The sequence below is a fragment of the Dipodomys merriami genome, unplaced genomic scaffold (assembly GCF_024711535.1).
Source record: "Dipodomys merriami isolate MVZ:Mamm:240054 unplaced genomic scaffold, mDipMer1.0.p SCAF_17, whole genome shotgun sequence".
In the NCBI taxonomy this organism is placed as follows: domain Eukaryota; kingdom Metazoa; phylum Chordata; class Mammalia; order Rodentia; family Heteromyidae; genus Dipodomys; species Dipodomys merriami.
Genome location: NW_027203048.1, coordinates 34,013,435 through 34,026,575, shown reverse-complemented (window position 1 = coordinate 34,026,575; position 13,141 = coordinate 34,013,435). Strand labels below are relative to the sequence as shown.

The window sequence follows — 13,141 nt, the reverse complement described above, 5'->3', positions numbered from 1 at the left end:
AGTACATTCATCCAGCATTCCCTAACTGTAACACAGAACATAGAAAATTATCTGAATGTCTGTTTTTCACTTATTCCAAGGATGGAACATAACTAATGCTAATCCAGATACACAAGAAAGAAGTTCGTTCATTCCATGTAAAAGATACTTTGACTTATTAAAGCTTAATTCTCCAGTTGAGCACAGTTGGGAAATGATTAAGCCCTGGTGTTATTTAAAAAATAAAAGACTCACAAACAGAAAGTGTTTATATTTATACAGGTATATAAAAAGCAATGTATGCTAGAAAAGAAGCTCTCAAAAACAGAACATTTGTGTGTTGTCTGGCAGATTGTGAAATTATGCCCTAAAAAAGACCTTAAGAGTCAGGGAGAAAAGCATAGACAACAGAGAGCATGTCACTCATGTCTTGAACCTAACGTTTAGCGTCTTAAACATTAACTATCTTTACTTAATAAAGTACATTCATGAATTCTATATTATTTTAGTTTCTCTTTTAAAATACTATTATTACAGGTACAATCCTATACATAAGAATATCTGGTATAAGAATATTACATAAGAATATTACCTAAATATATCAATCCAAATCCTCCAGAGCCAATCATCTTGCCCAGTAACCATTGCTTCCCTTCTGTATCATCCAGAACTTTGCCTTCTGGAAGTGGGACGGGAAGTTTAGGTTTCCCATTTCTTCTTGGTGGCATGACTTCTTCTGGCAAAGGGGTGAGATAAAACAGCTAAAAATAAGAACAGACAAAATTGTACAGTTAAAGTACATTTCCCAAGATGTCTACTATGGAAAAATTTCCTAGGATTAAGATTAGTATTCTGAAGACAACTCAGTTTGGGGAAGCCCACTCCACACACCTTATATTTAAGCTAGAAATGGCACCATTAAAATTTTGAAACCTAACAAGTACTGACAGTATGAAAGAAAAGCAAACCAATCTTTTGACTTTCTTTTAAATCAGCAATTTGAAAATTCATTCAGGGGATCTGGAAAATGCACAAGTGCTACAAATATGCCTTAAGAAACAAGAAGTTAACATTTGCCAACAACAAAGGAAGAACAAATATCATACACATGCAGTCTCCCTTCGTTGAAAATGGGTTGCTAAACGATGAGGCCTTCAGTTAGTATAAAAGAATAGAGCTCTTAATTAAAAAGACATAAAAGGTAGTAATGCACATCACCACCACCAAGCACAGAATCTGACAGAGTAGGTACACGGTAAGAATTTGTTAAATGAGTGAGATTTTCATTCACAGTAATTTAGGCCATCTGTGGCTGGTGTCAGGGCTGAGGAATGGTCTGATCCTTCTTGCCCCAAACCCTCTTCCACCCTCATAGAAGTGAAAACAGCTGATTTAAGACATGACAGCTAAACTGTGTATTGAAAAAAACAAAAACAAAAACAACCTCCACAGTATAGTTACACAACTTTAGTCAATTAATTATAATTGTACCCTAGTTAGCATATTTGACAATTAGAGATTTGGAGTTGAAAGAGAACACTTCTTAGGGGAAAACACATACCATCATAAATGCCTGAAACTCAATGTGAAAGTGACAGTGGTCCTCTAACTACTTCTCAACAGTTGCTTACAACTGAGTGCTCTTAATAGCAAAGTTACGTATAAATGCGTACAGAGACACAGATGTAAGGTTCTTCTTTGTATAACTTTTCCACCCTGAGTATGAGAAAGCATCCATTTGGTGTCCTTTATCAGCTCTGTTTCCCTCCTTCAGCTCCTGAATCCCTAAGCCCTCTTTCAACTCACAGCCTCCACATGCCTGGTAGAATAAAGGCACCAGCAGAGATCCAGAACAATCTTCGCCTAAACCCTCGCTGGGGCAAGGCCTGGGGGGATGGGGGGAGGGGAGACGGGTATGGCAATGGTGTACATCACCACCTGGGGACCGGGTTTCTAGGGGGTTCCCCTTAACCGACCCAGGGGCACAGCCGATTTGAAACTTTTTCTAAGAAAAACTGTTGGAGCGGGGGCTCAAACGATCACTGAAAGCAGTTGGGGTGGAGAAAGTGTCTGGCCCTGCGGCAGGGAAGGCGGCCGGGGCTGTGGACTGCATGGGGCGGGGGGGGCGGGGGGGCGAAGCCGCCCCTCAGCCACCGCGAGCCCCCGTCCCGGGTCCCCTCCAGCTGCCAGGGCCGCTTCCCCGGACTACGAAGCGGTGCCCGCCAGGCCCCACCGGCCCCCGGGCGCTAACGCCTAGCAGGGCCGGGGCTGCGTGGGGACCTCGGCCGTCCCCCCCATCCCCAGGACGCCCCAAAGGCCGCGGCCACCGCGCAGCCCGCGGGGGGGAGGGCGACACACACGGATCCCCCGCCTCCAGCTCTTTCCCCTTCACCACCACGCAAAGAAGAACTCCCACCTAGTTCCCGCCCAACCCCTCGGACCCGGCGTCTGGGAAAGCGCGTGGAAGCGGCACCGGGTCCTCCCTTCTCGCAGCCACGACGCACCGCGCAAGGCCGCGGCCACGCGCCCAGGACGGGCCTACTACTCCGCCTGGAGCCCCGGCGTCACGCACGAACGGCGGTCGGGAGAGCCGGAGACGCCCGGACAGATCCCGGCCTGAAGTCTTGGTGGCGCCCGGCGCAGCCTCCCGCGGATCTCCGGGCGTTTCAGGAAGCGGCCTCCAACCGGGCGGGGAGGCGGGCCTGCGCCGGGCGATCTCGCAGGCCGGGCGTGGCCGGACGCCCTGCCCCGCCCCACACCGGGGCCCGCGGCCTGCGCCCTCGGGACGCGCTCCGGAAGCCCGGGAAGCGCCGGCCGGGCGGCAGCGCGACCGCGGGAGTCCGGAGTGAGGGGTGAGACCCGGCGAGTGATGGCTGAGCCGGCAGAGATCAAACCACCGTGACGGTGGCCTGTGTAGGAAGCTTTGGCAACTTTCAGATCCGCGAGGCCCGTGTGGAGTGTGCACGGGGCGGCTGCTCCGTCGGGCCCGGCCTCTGAAGCCCGAGGAGAGGAAGCGGGCAGCGGGGCGCGGGAGGGCCTGCGGGCCCCAGACCCGGCTCTGCGGTTCCTGCTTGGTGACCTTTAAACTACGGGTTAGTACACGTCCAGTCTTGGGTCTGTAGCATGGAAACACTCACAGTTACCAAGCCGGCAGCGGGGAAAGTCACAAGGTTTCTGACAATGCGAGACTGACAGCGAACTTCCCACCCTTTAGAGTAGACAGAAACGAACCGTTATTCAGCCCAGGGAACTTACAGCTTCCAAGAGGAAATGGCTGGAAACCGAGGCACTTGGATGACTTTGAGAAATTGGGGCAACCTTCATCGGTCATTCACGAGAATGGAAGATGGCATCAGGACACACACACACACACTCGGGACACTCAATGCTACAGATAGAAAAGCATTGTGAAGAAATGTAATCCAAAAGGTAATTGTGCCTTTCAGGTATTTACTAACCCAACCCCTCTTCTTAGGTAGGTATATAAAAGATGCAACGGGTTGCCTGTCCTACCATCTACATGAGCCATTCCAATGACATTCACCTTGCCACCACTTCGCCAGGAAGTCTTTTGGAAGATGCAGCTCCAGCAACAACCACCGCAGATTACTAAAGATTGCTTTTTTAGACACACGTGTTCAGTGTGTTGGCAAGTCCTCTTAGGTCAAACCTTCAAAATAGATTCTCTATCCCCCTCTTCTCATGTCTGGTGCAAACTGCATTATCTTGCATGGAAAACAATAGTAATGTCCTAACAGTCTTTCTCTGTTTTCTACCCTTTTTCTCTATTTACAGCAAATAGCCAAGTAATACTTAAAAAGCTAAATTTAAATTTTTCGTGAACTTGAAGCAGTTTAGTGTCATCTCATTACAATTCACGAGATAGAAACCAGTTCTTATTATAATATAAAGCAATGTCTTCCAACACTGACACCATTGATGTTCAGGCCAGAAAATGCCTATTGTGCCAAACTGCCCCTGGCTGGAACTTAACTACAAGGATCTACCTGTTGTCCATAGCTCCTATTTCCTGTGACTCTCTCCAACTACTATGAACGCCTTGTTGTTCTCAGGACCTTTGCATTTCTCCTTCAATGGTTATCTTTGTGAGCTAGCCACCGTACTATCACTTTCTTCAGATTATAGCTCAAAAGTCATCATTGAGTTCTTTCCTAACAATTCTACCTAAAATTTCAACTCACAATACTGCACAGCTTCCTTTTTTTTATTCCTCCTGCCACTTACTACATATACAGTTTATTTATTTTGCTTGCTTTAGTAAATTATATACTTCATCAGGATAGCAAACCATTCTGCCTATTTTAGACACTACTATGTCTCTAGTCTCAAGAATGCTCATGGAAACATTTTCTTACTGAATGAGTAAACAAATTATGATATCTTCATCTTCATTTCTAATGATTGGACAAGACATTATGTAGGAAGAATGTGTCCGGTCAGTAAATAAGATATAAACAAAAGCTTCCTAAACACTTTGTAGAAAGAGATTGTCTTTTCTGGACATTGTTTCACCTAGAACAGCTGTAATCATTTTGTGACCATGAAGAAGGTTGTACCATATACAAATCTAATCCATTAGTAATACCATAGCATCTAACAAGTGCAGTTAGAACATTTGGCTAACCATGTTCACAAGAAAGGAAAGAAGGAAGAAAAAAATGAGGGAGGAGGGAAAGAAAAGCAGAATATTTCAATGTTTAAGTCATAGTCTACCTTAAAGGAAAATTTGTTGTAGATCTAATTCTAACCATAATAGCTACAACTATAGCTGTTAGAAGGAAACATAGGAAAGAAATCATTAAAATCATTGAGTTTGCATATTGGAAATATTTTCATTGAAGCTTGAATAAGGAAAAATATATTGGTTTCATAAAAATTTTAAATTATTGCTCTTCAAAAAATACCAAGTGTTGGCCAAAATGTGGAATAATTACAAAGTAATTTTTGCTAATGATGGTATAGTCACTCTGGAAAACAGTTTGTCAGTTCCTCTTTTCTTTACAGGATACATGCCAAAATTCTCAGGTATCAGAAACCATAGACATTTATGTATGCTATATAAGTATGTGTGTGTGTTTGTCATTAACTTATAAATTAGACATAGTAAGACTTTAACAATAACATAATAGAAAAGGTGATAGCTCATAATAAGACATAATATGAATGTGGTCTATCTCTCAAAATATCTTACAGTAGTATATTCACACTTTGACTTGGGATAAGATTAGTTGATGAAAGGCCTCAATGAGATAAAGTGAGATTAATGTCTGCTCCATGAGGTCAAGAAAGCCTCACGACTTAGCATTAGGATACTGTGTCAAGATTACTTAAAAAGAAGCAATATACTACTTCAATCATCATTAACATATTCAAAACAGCAATTAAACAATAGGCTGGTAGTGTGTATAGGGTGAATATACCAGACAAAAGGAACAAAAAGGTGTTATAGATCTATGAATTTAAAACTATGAACTTAAAACTTATGAATTATTTATTTCTAGTATTTTCTGTTTCATATTTTGGATCATGGTAGAGTGCAGGTTAACTGAAACCTCTGAGTGTGACCAGAACCTACGATATGAGTCAACATTCATGTTCCTAGGTATTTAGCAATGTTTAAACAAAGACTTATATTGGAATGTTCATTAGCAGTTTTATGTATAATATCCAAAAACTAAAAACAAATTCCCATCAACTAATGAGTAAACAAATGACAGTTTAGCTTATATACAATGGAGCAAACTATCACAGCCTGGTTAAATCTCAAAAGTATTATACTATGTGAAAGAAAGTTGAAAAACAAACAAACAAACATATTGTGTGATTCCATTTATCTGGAATTGCCAGGGACACAATTAAGGAAATGGGATTGTTTACAAAAAAGCTAGAGGAATTTTTTTTGTTATGGTTTTTATAAGAAAGGTTCAAATTCTCTAGTTGGAGCAGTGGTTGGTTATATAATTATAATTTTGTCAAAACTCTAATTGTATACGTTAAAATGGATACATTTTGTTGTACATTTATTATGCCTTAATAAAATTCATTTAAAGTAAAGAATGACAAAGTACAAGGATGGGAAGGAAGCCAGTGTTTGAGGCCATTACTGACCTACTAATTTAATTTAAACCACCATACTTTACACATTCTGGAAGTGATAAATGCCCTTATAGTTTAAGCCACTTAGCACTGATTTTGAAGTTTCATATAGTCAAAAATCTCCCTAACATTAAAATGAAGTTACAAGCTACATAGTGCTAATGAATTTAAACTGTGAATATATTTGTTCTAAATAAAAAATGTGAACAGAAGTGCAGGTAAACCTTCCCTGAGAATATTTTCCGAGTCTTGGGATTTAATGCAGAATTTTATGATTCAGAGCATATTGCTGTGTGTATGTTTCAAGATGAAAACTGACAGAATATAGAAATACAAATTTTGGAACTAGTGAAAGAACGTCTTCTGAATGAACATGACTAGAAACAAAAAAGAAAAGAGAATTTAGACATGAAAGCATTGAAGGCTGAGTCATCAGGAAAAGGATAGCGGAAAACAAGGTTTTCAAACAAAGCTATTTTGATAGATCTTACAGGCTATGAATGATTCACCACAAACACACACAAAAGCTTTCTTGGAAGTGTGCCAACTCATAGGTATGGTGTGTGAGTTCTGTTTTTCAAAGAACCAGGTGCTACAAAATGCTTACACTGGCTCAAAGGAAGAAGAAAACCCTCACCATTTAGCAAGCATACTTTACAAGGCCAAGACCATTTCAAATCAATTAAAGTGTTAAAGATGTTGCATAGACAAAACATTTAGAAAAGCCCAGTCTTTGTTATTTAATGTGAGGAAAGGAGATCATTTCAGTGGAAATATTTTGCCTGTCAAAGAGCTAGCTTTTGTTTTATAAAAACCGTGAGGCCATTTACAGTCACAAATTCACAAGGAGTCTGTGGAGAATAAGCAGTTACTGAAAAGGATAGAATTTAGAGCACATTGGAATACCAAATATATAATAAGACCAAACATCTATAGCTTTTATATTTTTTATATAGGAGAACCTATGGTTTGGATGTGAAATGTTTCCTAAAGCTTCTATGTTGGCCCCTAACTGTGGGTACTATTGAGAGATGAGTCAATCATAAGGGTTCTAACCTCATCAACTTGTTAGTATTAATCCATTGATGTGTTCATAGCTGAATGTGCAATTAAGAGTGGAACTTAGTTGGAGTGGGTTACTGGGTGCTTGCCTTTAAATATTTTATCTTTCCCCAAGAATCCTCCTCTCCTCCTCTCCCCTCCCCTGCTCTCCCTTCCTCCTCCTTCCCCGCCCTCCTCATCTGTCAGTATGTCAACTGCCTCAAGAAAATCTTGTTCAGGGACATTTATTGGTAGAATTTTGCTGCCAGTCTGTATGTAATTTTCTATCAAAGTACCTTTTAAACCTCAGAATGTTGCAAAACCAAATATTTTGCTAACACAAACTGGTATAAGTCTTAAATATCCATTCCCCAGATTTAAAGCATGATAGAAGTTAGACTATATTCACAGTCTACATCTTCTTTCTCCCCAACCAGCATGTCAGCCATCATCAAAGGAGGAAGAGGAGCTGGCTGGATAATTTTAAAGCAGAAACTATATGATCTATCTGAATAGAGTTGATAATAGATTCAGAGAAGAATTTCCCATGTGGTAAGTGAGTCATGCTTTTAAGACTTTCTTTCACAAAATGAAACATCACCCTCACGGATATTAAAAAGATCTATGCCCAGGCATGACAGGTCATTTTCCATGATGCTCCAACATACCCCTAAACAATCCCCATGACTTTTTTCCTCCTGCTCTACACCTGTTGAGCATAGACTCTCTGACCAATAGTGGTATCAGGGTCCTGGCAAATGCTACAGGCCACCTCCTCCACAGCTCTGTCCCTGACAGTTTGCCACTTGTAAGGCACAGAATGGGTGGTGGTTCTCTGGAAGCTTTAAATCATTAAACCATGTTCTGGACTGCACAAAAGCAAAGGATTACATTGCCCATTGGAGTCACAGTTTGTCTCAATGCTTTACTTTCCTTCATGTGCCAACAAATGCTTTAGAGTAATCAGTTTATGTGTGTATTTTTCTAACTTTCATCCCCAAATTTAGGTCTTGAATATGCAGTGAGGAGTTAGTGAATACATCAAGAGAAAGATACCACTTTATATTCAGAGTTACTTTCTTTTGAACCAAAGAAAAGTTACTGATCAAAGTTGGACCTTTTGACTTCATTTTATTGCTTTAGATTTCTTGTTATTTCAGGCAAATAGACTTAGATTATTTTGAACCTAGCATTGGGCCAAAATAGAGAGAGTTTAGCTGGGAGCTAAAAAATTATTATACTTCTAGCTAGGTGATGGTGGCTCATTCTTGTAATCTTCCCTACTCAGGAAGCTGAGATCTGAGGATTGAGCTTTGAAGTCAGCCCAGGAAGGAAAAAAAGAAGAATCTAGAAGTGGCTGAAGTGGTATAATGTTACCCTTGAACAAGTAAGCTCAGGGTCAGCACCTATCCCTGAGTTCAAGCCATAGGACCAGTACAAAAGAATTATAACTTCTTGAGGATGCCAGCATTATAAAACATGTTTATGGTCTGGGAAGATGGCTCAGTGGTTGAGTGCTTGCCTTGCATACATGAGGCCCTGGGTTCGATTCCTCAGCACGACATAAACAGAAAAATCCAGAAGTGGTTCTGTGGCTCAAGTGGTACAGCACTAGCCTTGCACTGATTAGCTCAGGGACAGCACCCAGGACTAGAGTTCAGGCCCCACTACTGACAAAAAAACAACAACAACAATGAAACAAACAAAAAAACATATTTATGATTGATATTGAAGGATGGTTGCCCATAAAAACCAGTTCAAAAATGACCTCTGTTAACATTTTAAGTGAATTCTCTTTCAGTGTTTAATTTTCCTTCTCCCAAAAAGATTACATACTTTTCATAATTGTATTTGTAGTATGTGTAATTGCTTTATTCTGTTTCTTTCCATTAACTATATATGTACATATATACATACATATATGCACACCTCTGCAGTGTTCCCTCATGCATATTTCTCTCTACCCCCAAACATTCATTTCCAGATTCTGAAGCTTTAATAAGTTTGTTAGGTAAAGTTAAGTAGGAATCTTAGGAAGTAAAGGAATTTGTGATAATACATTCATAAAGAGAAATAATAATAATAAATAATAAAGAGAAACCAAGGAAATAAAACAATAAATCAAGAATGCTAAAGATGACTATAGGGGAGCAGCCTTACAAACCCAATGCTAGGTTCCAAAAGAGGAATAAAGGTGAGAGAAAGTGTGGTCAAAGATATGGCTCAACCCAACACAGATTTATTAGAAAAAAAAACTGCAATGGGAAGCCTCCAGCCAAAGCTACAGACTCCTTACTATGATCTAAAGTATTTACAGTGAGCCTGAAAGAATGCTAGATTGTCCAGTGGAGGTGGTTTGAAAGTAACTAGTGGCGAGATGAATGGTGGGCAATAAAGTCAGGGAGAGAGTCAAGCCAGGATAGCTTGACAGGTCCAAACAGAGTAGATTTGGATGTGGTATTTGCTGCCTAAGTTTATCTGGTCAGGGAAAGAAGGCAAGGCTGGAGGTTAGTGAATCAAGTCACTCTTCTGGGTCCTCAAGAGAAGGGCATTTGGCTATTGGACCTAACATGCAGTTCTTGGGAGGAAGAGGCAAGAGGATCAAGAGTTCAGAACAACCTGGGCTGCATAACAAGTTAAAAAGCCAGTCTGAGCTACACCAGTCATGAAATTAGCAATGGCTAAGAATGAACTCCCTGTTAGAGCACTTGCTGAGCATTCAGGGGGTCTTGGGTTAGAGCCCCAGAACCACTAAAATATTAAAACAAAAAAATGGGGAAAAAAGGATCAGAAAAGACAAAAGTACATGTTATTAAGCTGAGTTTTTAGAAAGTAAGATGATAAGAATATGAGAGGTTTTGTGGAAAGCAGCTGCTCTGAGATAACCAATACTGGAAGAGACAGAAAAAAATGTTTTAAAGAGTTGAGTGCTCTTCTCTCCTGTTGGCAATGTCTTTAAGGAAGCACAGTAAGGGAGCATGTTGCTTTCAATTATCTTTGGCTGCAGGACTGTAGTGTCTTAGAATATCATCCTATTCTGAGTTTTTTTTTTCAAACTGAGGCTGCAAACCAGCCAGGATTATGCAGATTATATGATAGCTTTTGAAAATTCTTACTTTATGTTTACATAAATGGAACAATACATTACTTGCTGATTCACATCTCCATTTCTATCATTTAATAGCATCTTGGCATCCTCAATCCTTATTTCACCACATCCTAGTTTTAAACATTTTCTAAGAATCCATAGTATAGCTATGCGGCGAGCGCCTTCTCGGCCAGCGAGGAAGAACGACCACCACACCAAGAGTCTTCTCAGATCACACTTTATTGGAGAGCCTTCTTGTTGATAGGAGAGCTTGAGCGAGAGACCCTGTGCACAAAAACATGGCCGCTTATATAGGAAAATAGGAACACGGGTCGTTCTATCATTGGTCGTCTGCCTTTCACCGTCACCAGGTGCCACGGGATTGGCTGGGGACTCTACGTGGCTTGCGCATGCGCAAAGCCCAGGACCCACCGTCCCGCCAAGCACTGCCTAATATGGAGTTGTTTACCTCAAAGCTGCAAGGAAGTGGGCGGCGTCTTGTAATGGCGTTCGCCCTGGCTCCCCGCAGTTCCCCCCTTTTGTTTTTGGCAACAGGTAAGAGTAGAGGTCTGTTCCCTGAATAGAAGAGGACAATGCAAAGCCTTCATTCCAGGTTACCTCTCCCCAGAGGATGGCCCGCCAGTCCAATGCCTTTTTCCAGGGATGGGGAAAGCATGGCATCAACCCACGTGCAAACAGACTTGCTCTTCTTGAGGAGATGGTCCTCCTCAAGTGCAGTGCACTTGCCTCGCACCCTGTCCCAAATTGCAAGTTGCATACCTGTCCCGGTGCAATGGGATCCCCTGGTCCCTCGGGGTGCTAAGGCTATGCAGAATGGTAAGGCTTAATTGCCTCTCAGGGCCGACAGCCAGATCTGGGGTGAGGATCCACTCTCCAAAGCGGCTAATGCTTGCGAGATAACAACCTTGTCCCTTCTGGTTTGGGCTCGAAGGCGACAGACCAACCATAGGCAGACCACACATCCTCCCAGGCAGCAGGCCAAAAACATCCCAACTCCCACCCACTCTTTAAACCAGGAAACAGCAGAGGAGATCCAAGACTGGAGTCCCTCCACCAATCCGGGGTCCACTTGCGTTGAGTTCACTGTAACAATGGCAATCCGCAGCTGATCCAGCGTCTCATCAAATTCACCAGTCCAATTACCTAAAAGATAACAAATAATCGTAGGAAAAGTCTGGCATCATGTTTGACTGGCATCAGTCTCGGGAACACCGACAGGATCCCCCATCTGTGTTCCTCCTGGCTGGGGCAGATCTTGACCATCAGTAGTATCATCATTATCAGAGATTTCGCAGTCATTTTTCTTCTCTTCTTGGTCTTCTTTGACAAGTCGTGTCAACCGACTTGGGACCCAATGTGGCGTTTCTTGATCCTGCGGAAAAACACAAACAACTCCCCTGGATCTCGTAATAACCGGATCCGGTCCATACCATTTATTATTGATAACATCCTTCCACATGACCACGTCTTTAATATCCATGGAGTTTCCCATCATATGCCGATCTGCAGCGGACTGATTATTGTCATTTAAAATTAAAAAATTAAGGGTAAAAAGTGCAAGAGAAAGTCTTTCCCTGGGGGACGCTGACTCAGCAATTCCCCCTTTTTGTTTTTGAAGCATTTCTTTTAAACTTTTATTAGCTCTCTCTACTATACCTTGTCCTTGTGGATTGTAGGGTAATCCTGTGGTGTGGGCAACCTGCATTTGTGCGTAAAAGGCGCGAAAACCATGGGAAGTATAAGCAGGGCCATTATCTGTCTTAAGTCTAAGGGGCTTTCCCCAAGCTGCCCAAGCTTCTAAGCAGTGTATTTTGACATGAGACACCTTTTCTCCTGCCAAAGGTGTGGCATGAATGACACCAGAAAAGGTCCACAGACACATGTAAATATTTCAATTTACCAAATTCTATCAGGTGAGTAACATCCATTTGCCATAGGGCGTTTGGTCTCAACCCCCTGGGGTTTACCCCCACATGGGGAGGATGAAGAAAGGTAACACAAAATTTACAAGCTTTAACAATATCTCTTGCCACATGCCTGGGTAAATTATATCTTTTTCTAAGGGTATTTGCGGGTACATGATACAGTCTATGAAAGTCCTTTGCCAATTCTACAGGATCAGCAGCAACCAGGGCCACAGCCCGAGTTGCCTGGTCCACCAGGGCATTACACCTTGCCATCGGGCCCGGCAACATAGAGTGGGTGCGAATATGTCCAATATAAAAAGAGTGTTTTCTGTTTAAAATAAGGGATTGAATCTGTAACAAAACATTAGAAATTGTGCTGGCTTGCTTAACTGAAGCAGCAACTTCAAGGGAAGCAACGGCATTTACAACATATAAGGAATCAGAAAATAAGTTAAAAGGTTGATCAAATCTTTTAAAAACTTCAAGCACAATCAAACATTCAACAGCCTGCGGAACATTTGGCTGAAAATGAAGGACCACTGGTTGTTGGTGTCCTTGAACAAAAAAGGCGCCTTGTCCAGACTCTGATCCATCCGTAAAGATGGTCAAGGCATTAACTAGGGGTTCCTTTGAAGTAACAACAGGGAAATACACTAAATTTTTACTAATAATAGCAAACAAAGGATGTTTAGGATAATGATTATCAATTACATTGGGAAATGAGCAAACAAGAACCGCCCAAGTATCCACGGTAGCGGCCAAAATCTCAACTTGTTCAAGGGTGTATGGAATAATTAACTTATCTGGAACCTTTGCAAAGTGTGTTAAACAATATTTTATGCCCAAAAGTGCTTGTTTAGCCACTAATTCAGGAAAATATTGGACTGTCTTTGTTCCCACCGAGTTGCCATGAAGCCACCACAAGGGGCCATTTTGCCACAGAACCCCTGTGGGGTAATTTTTTGTTTTTAATATACACAAATCAATA

The 13,141-nt window shown here is 41.8% G+C and overlaps 1 protein-coding gene and 1 long non-coding RNA gene across 8 annotated transcripts in view; one reads left to right on the top strand and one right to left on the bottom strand.

Annotated features, from left to right (window-relative positions):
• The window catches only part of Vrk2 (VRK serine/threonine kinase 2), a 113,492-nt gene extending 110,242 nt beyond the window's left edge, over positions 1-3,250 (bottom strand). For 3 of the 6 annotated variants that reach the window (XM_070025681.1, XM_070025682.1, XM_070025680.1), the window contains exon 1: positions 572-740. In XM_070025681.1, coding sequence (XP_069881782.1) covers positions 572-707 — 136 coding nt within the window. In that variant the 5' untranslated portion in view covers positions 708-740. The other 3 variants (XM_070025679.1, XM_070025677.1, XM_070025678.1) reach the window with 3 other exon arrangements.
• LOC138829311 (uncharacterized) overlaps positions 2,761-13,141 on the top strand; it is a 47,739-nt gene continuing 37,358 nt past the window's right edge. For both annotated transcript variants that reach the window (XR_011372537.1, XR_011372538.1), the window contains exons 1-2: positions 2,761-3,408; positions 7,575-7,689. This is a non-coding gene — a long non-coding RNA (uncharacterized lncRNA). The remainder of the gene's footprint in view (positions 3,409-7,574; positions 7,690-13,141) is intronic.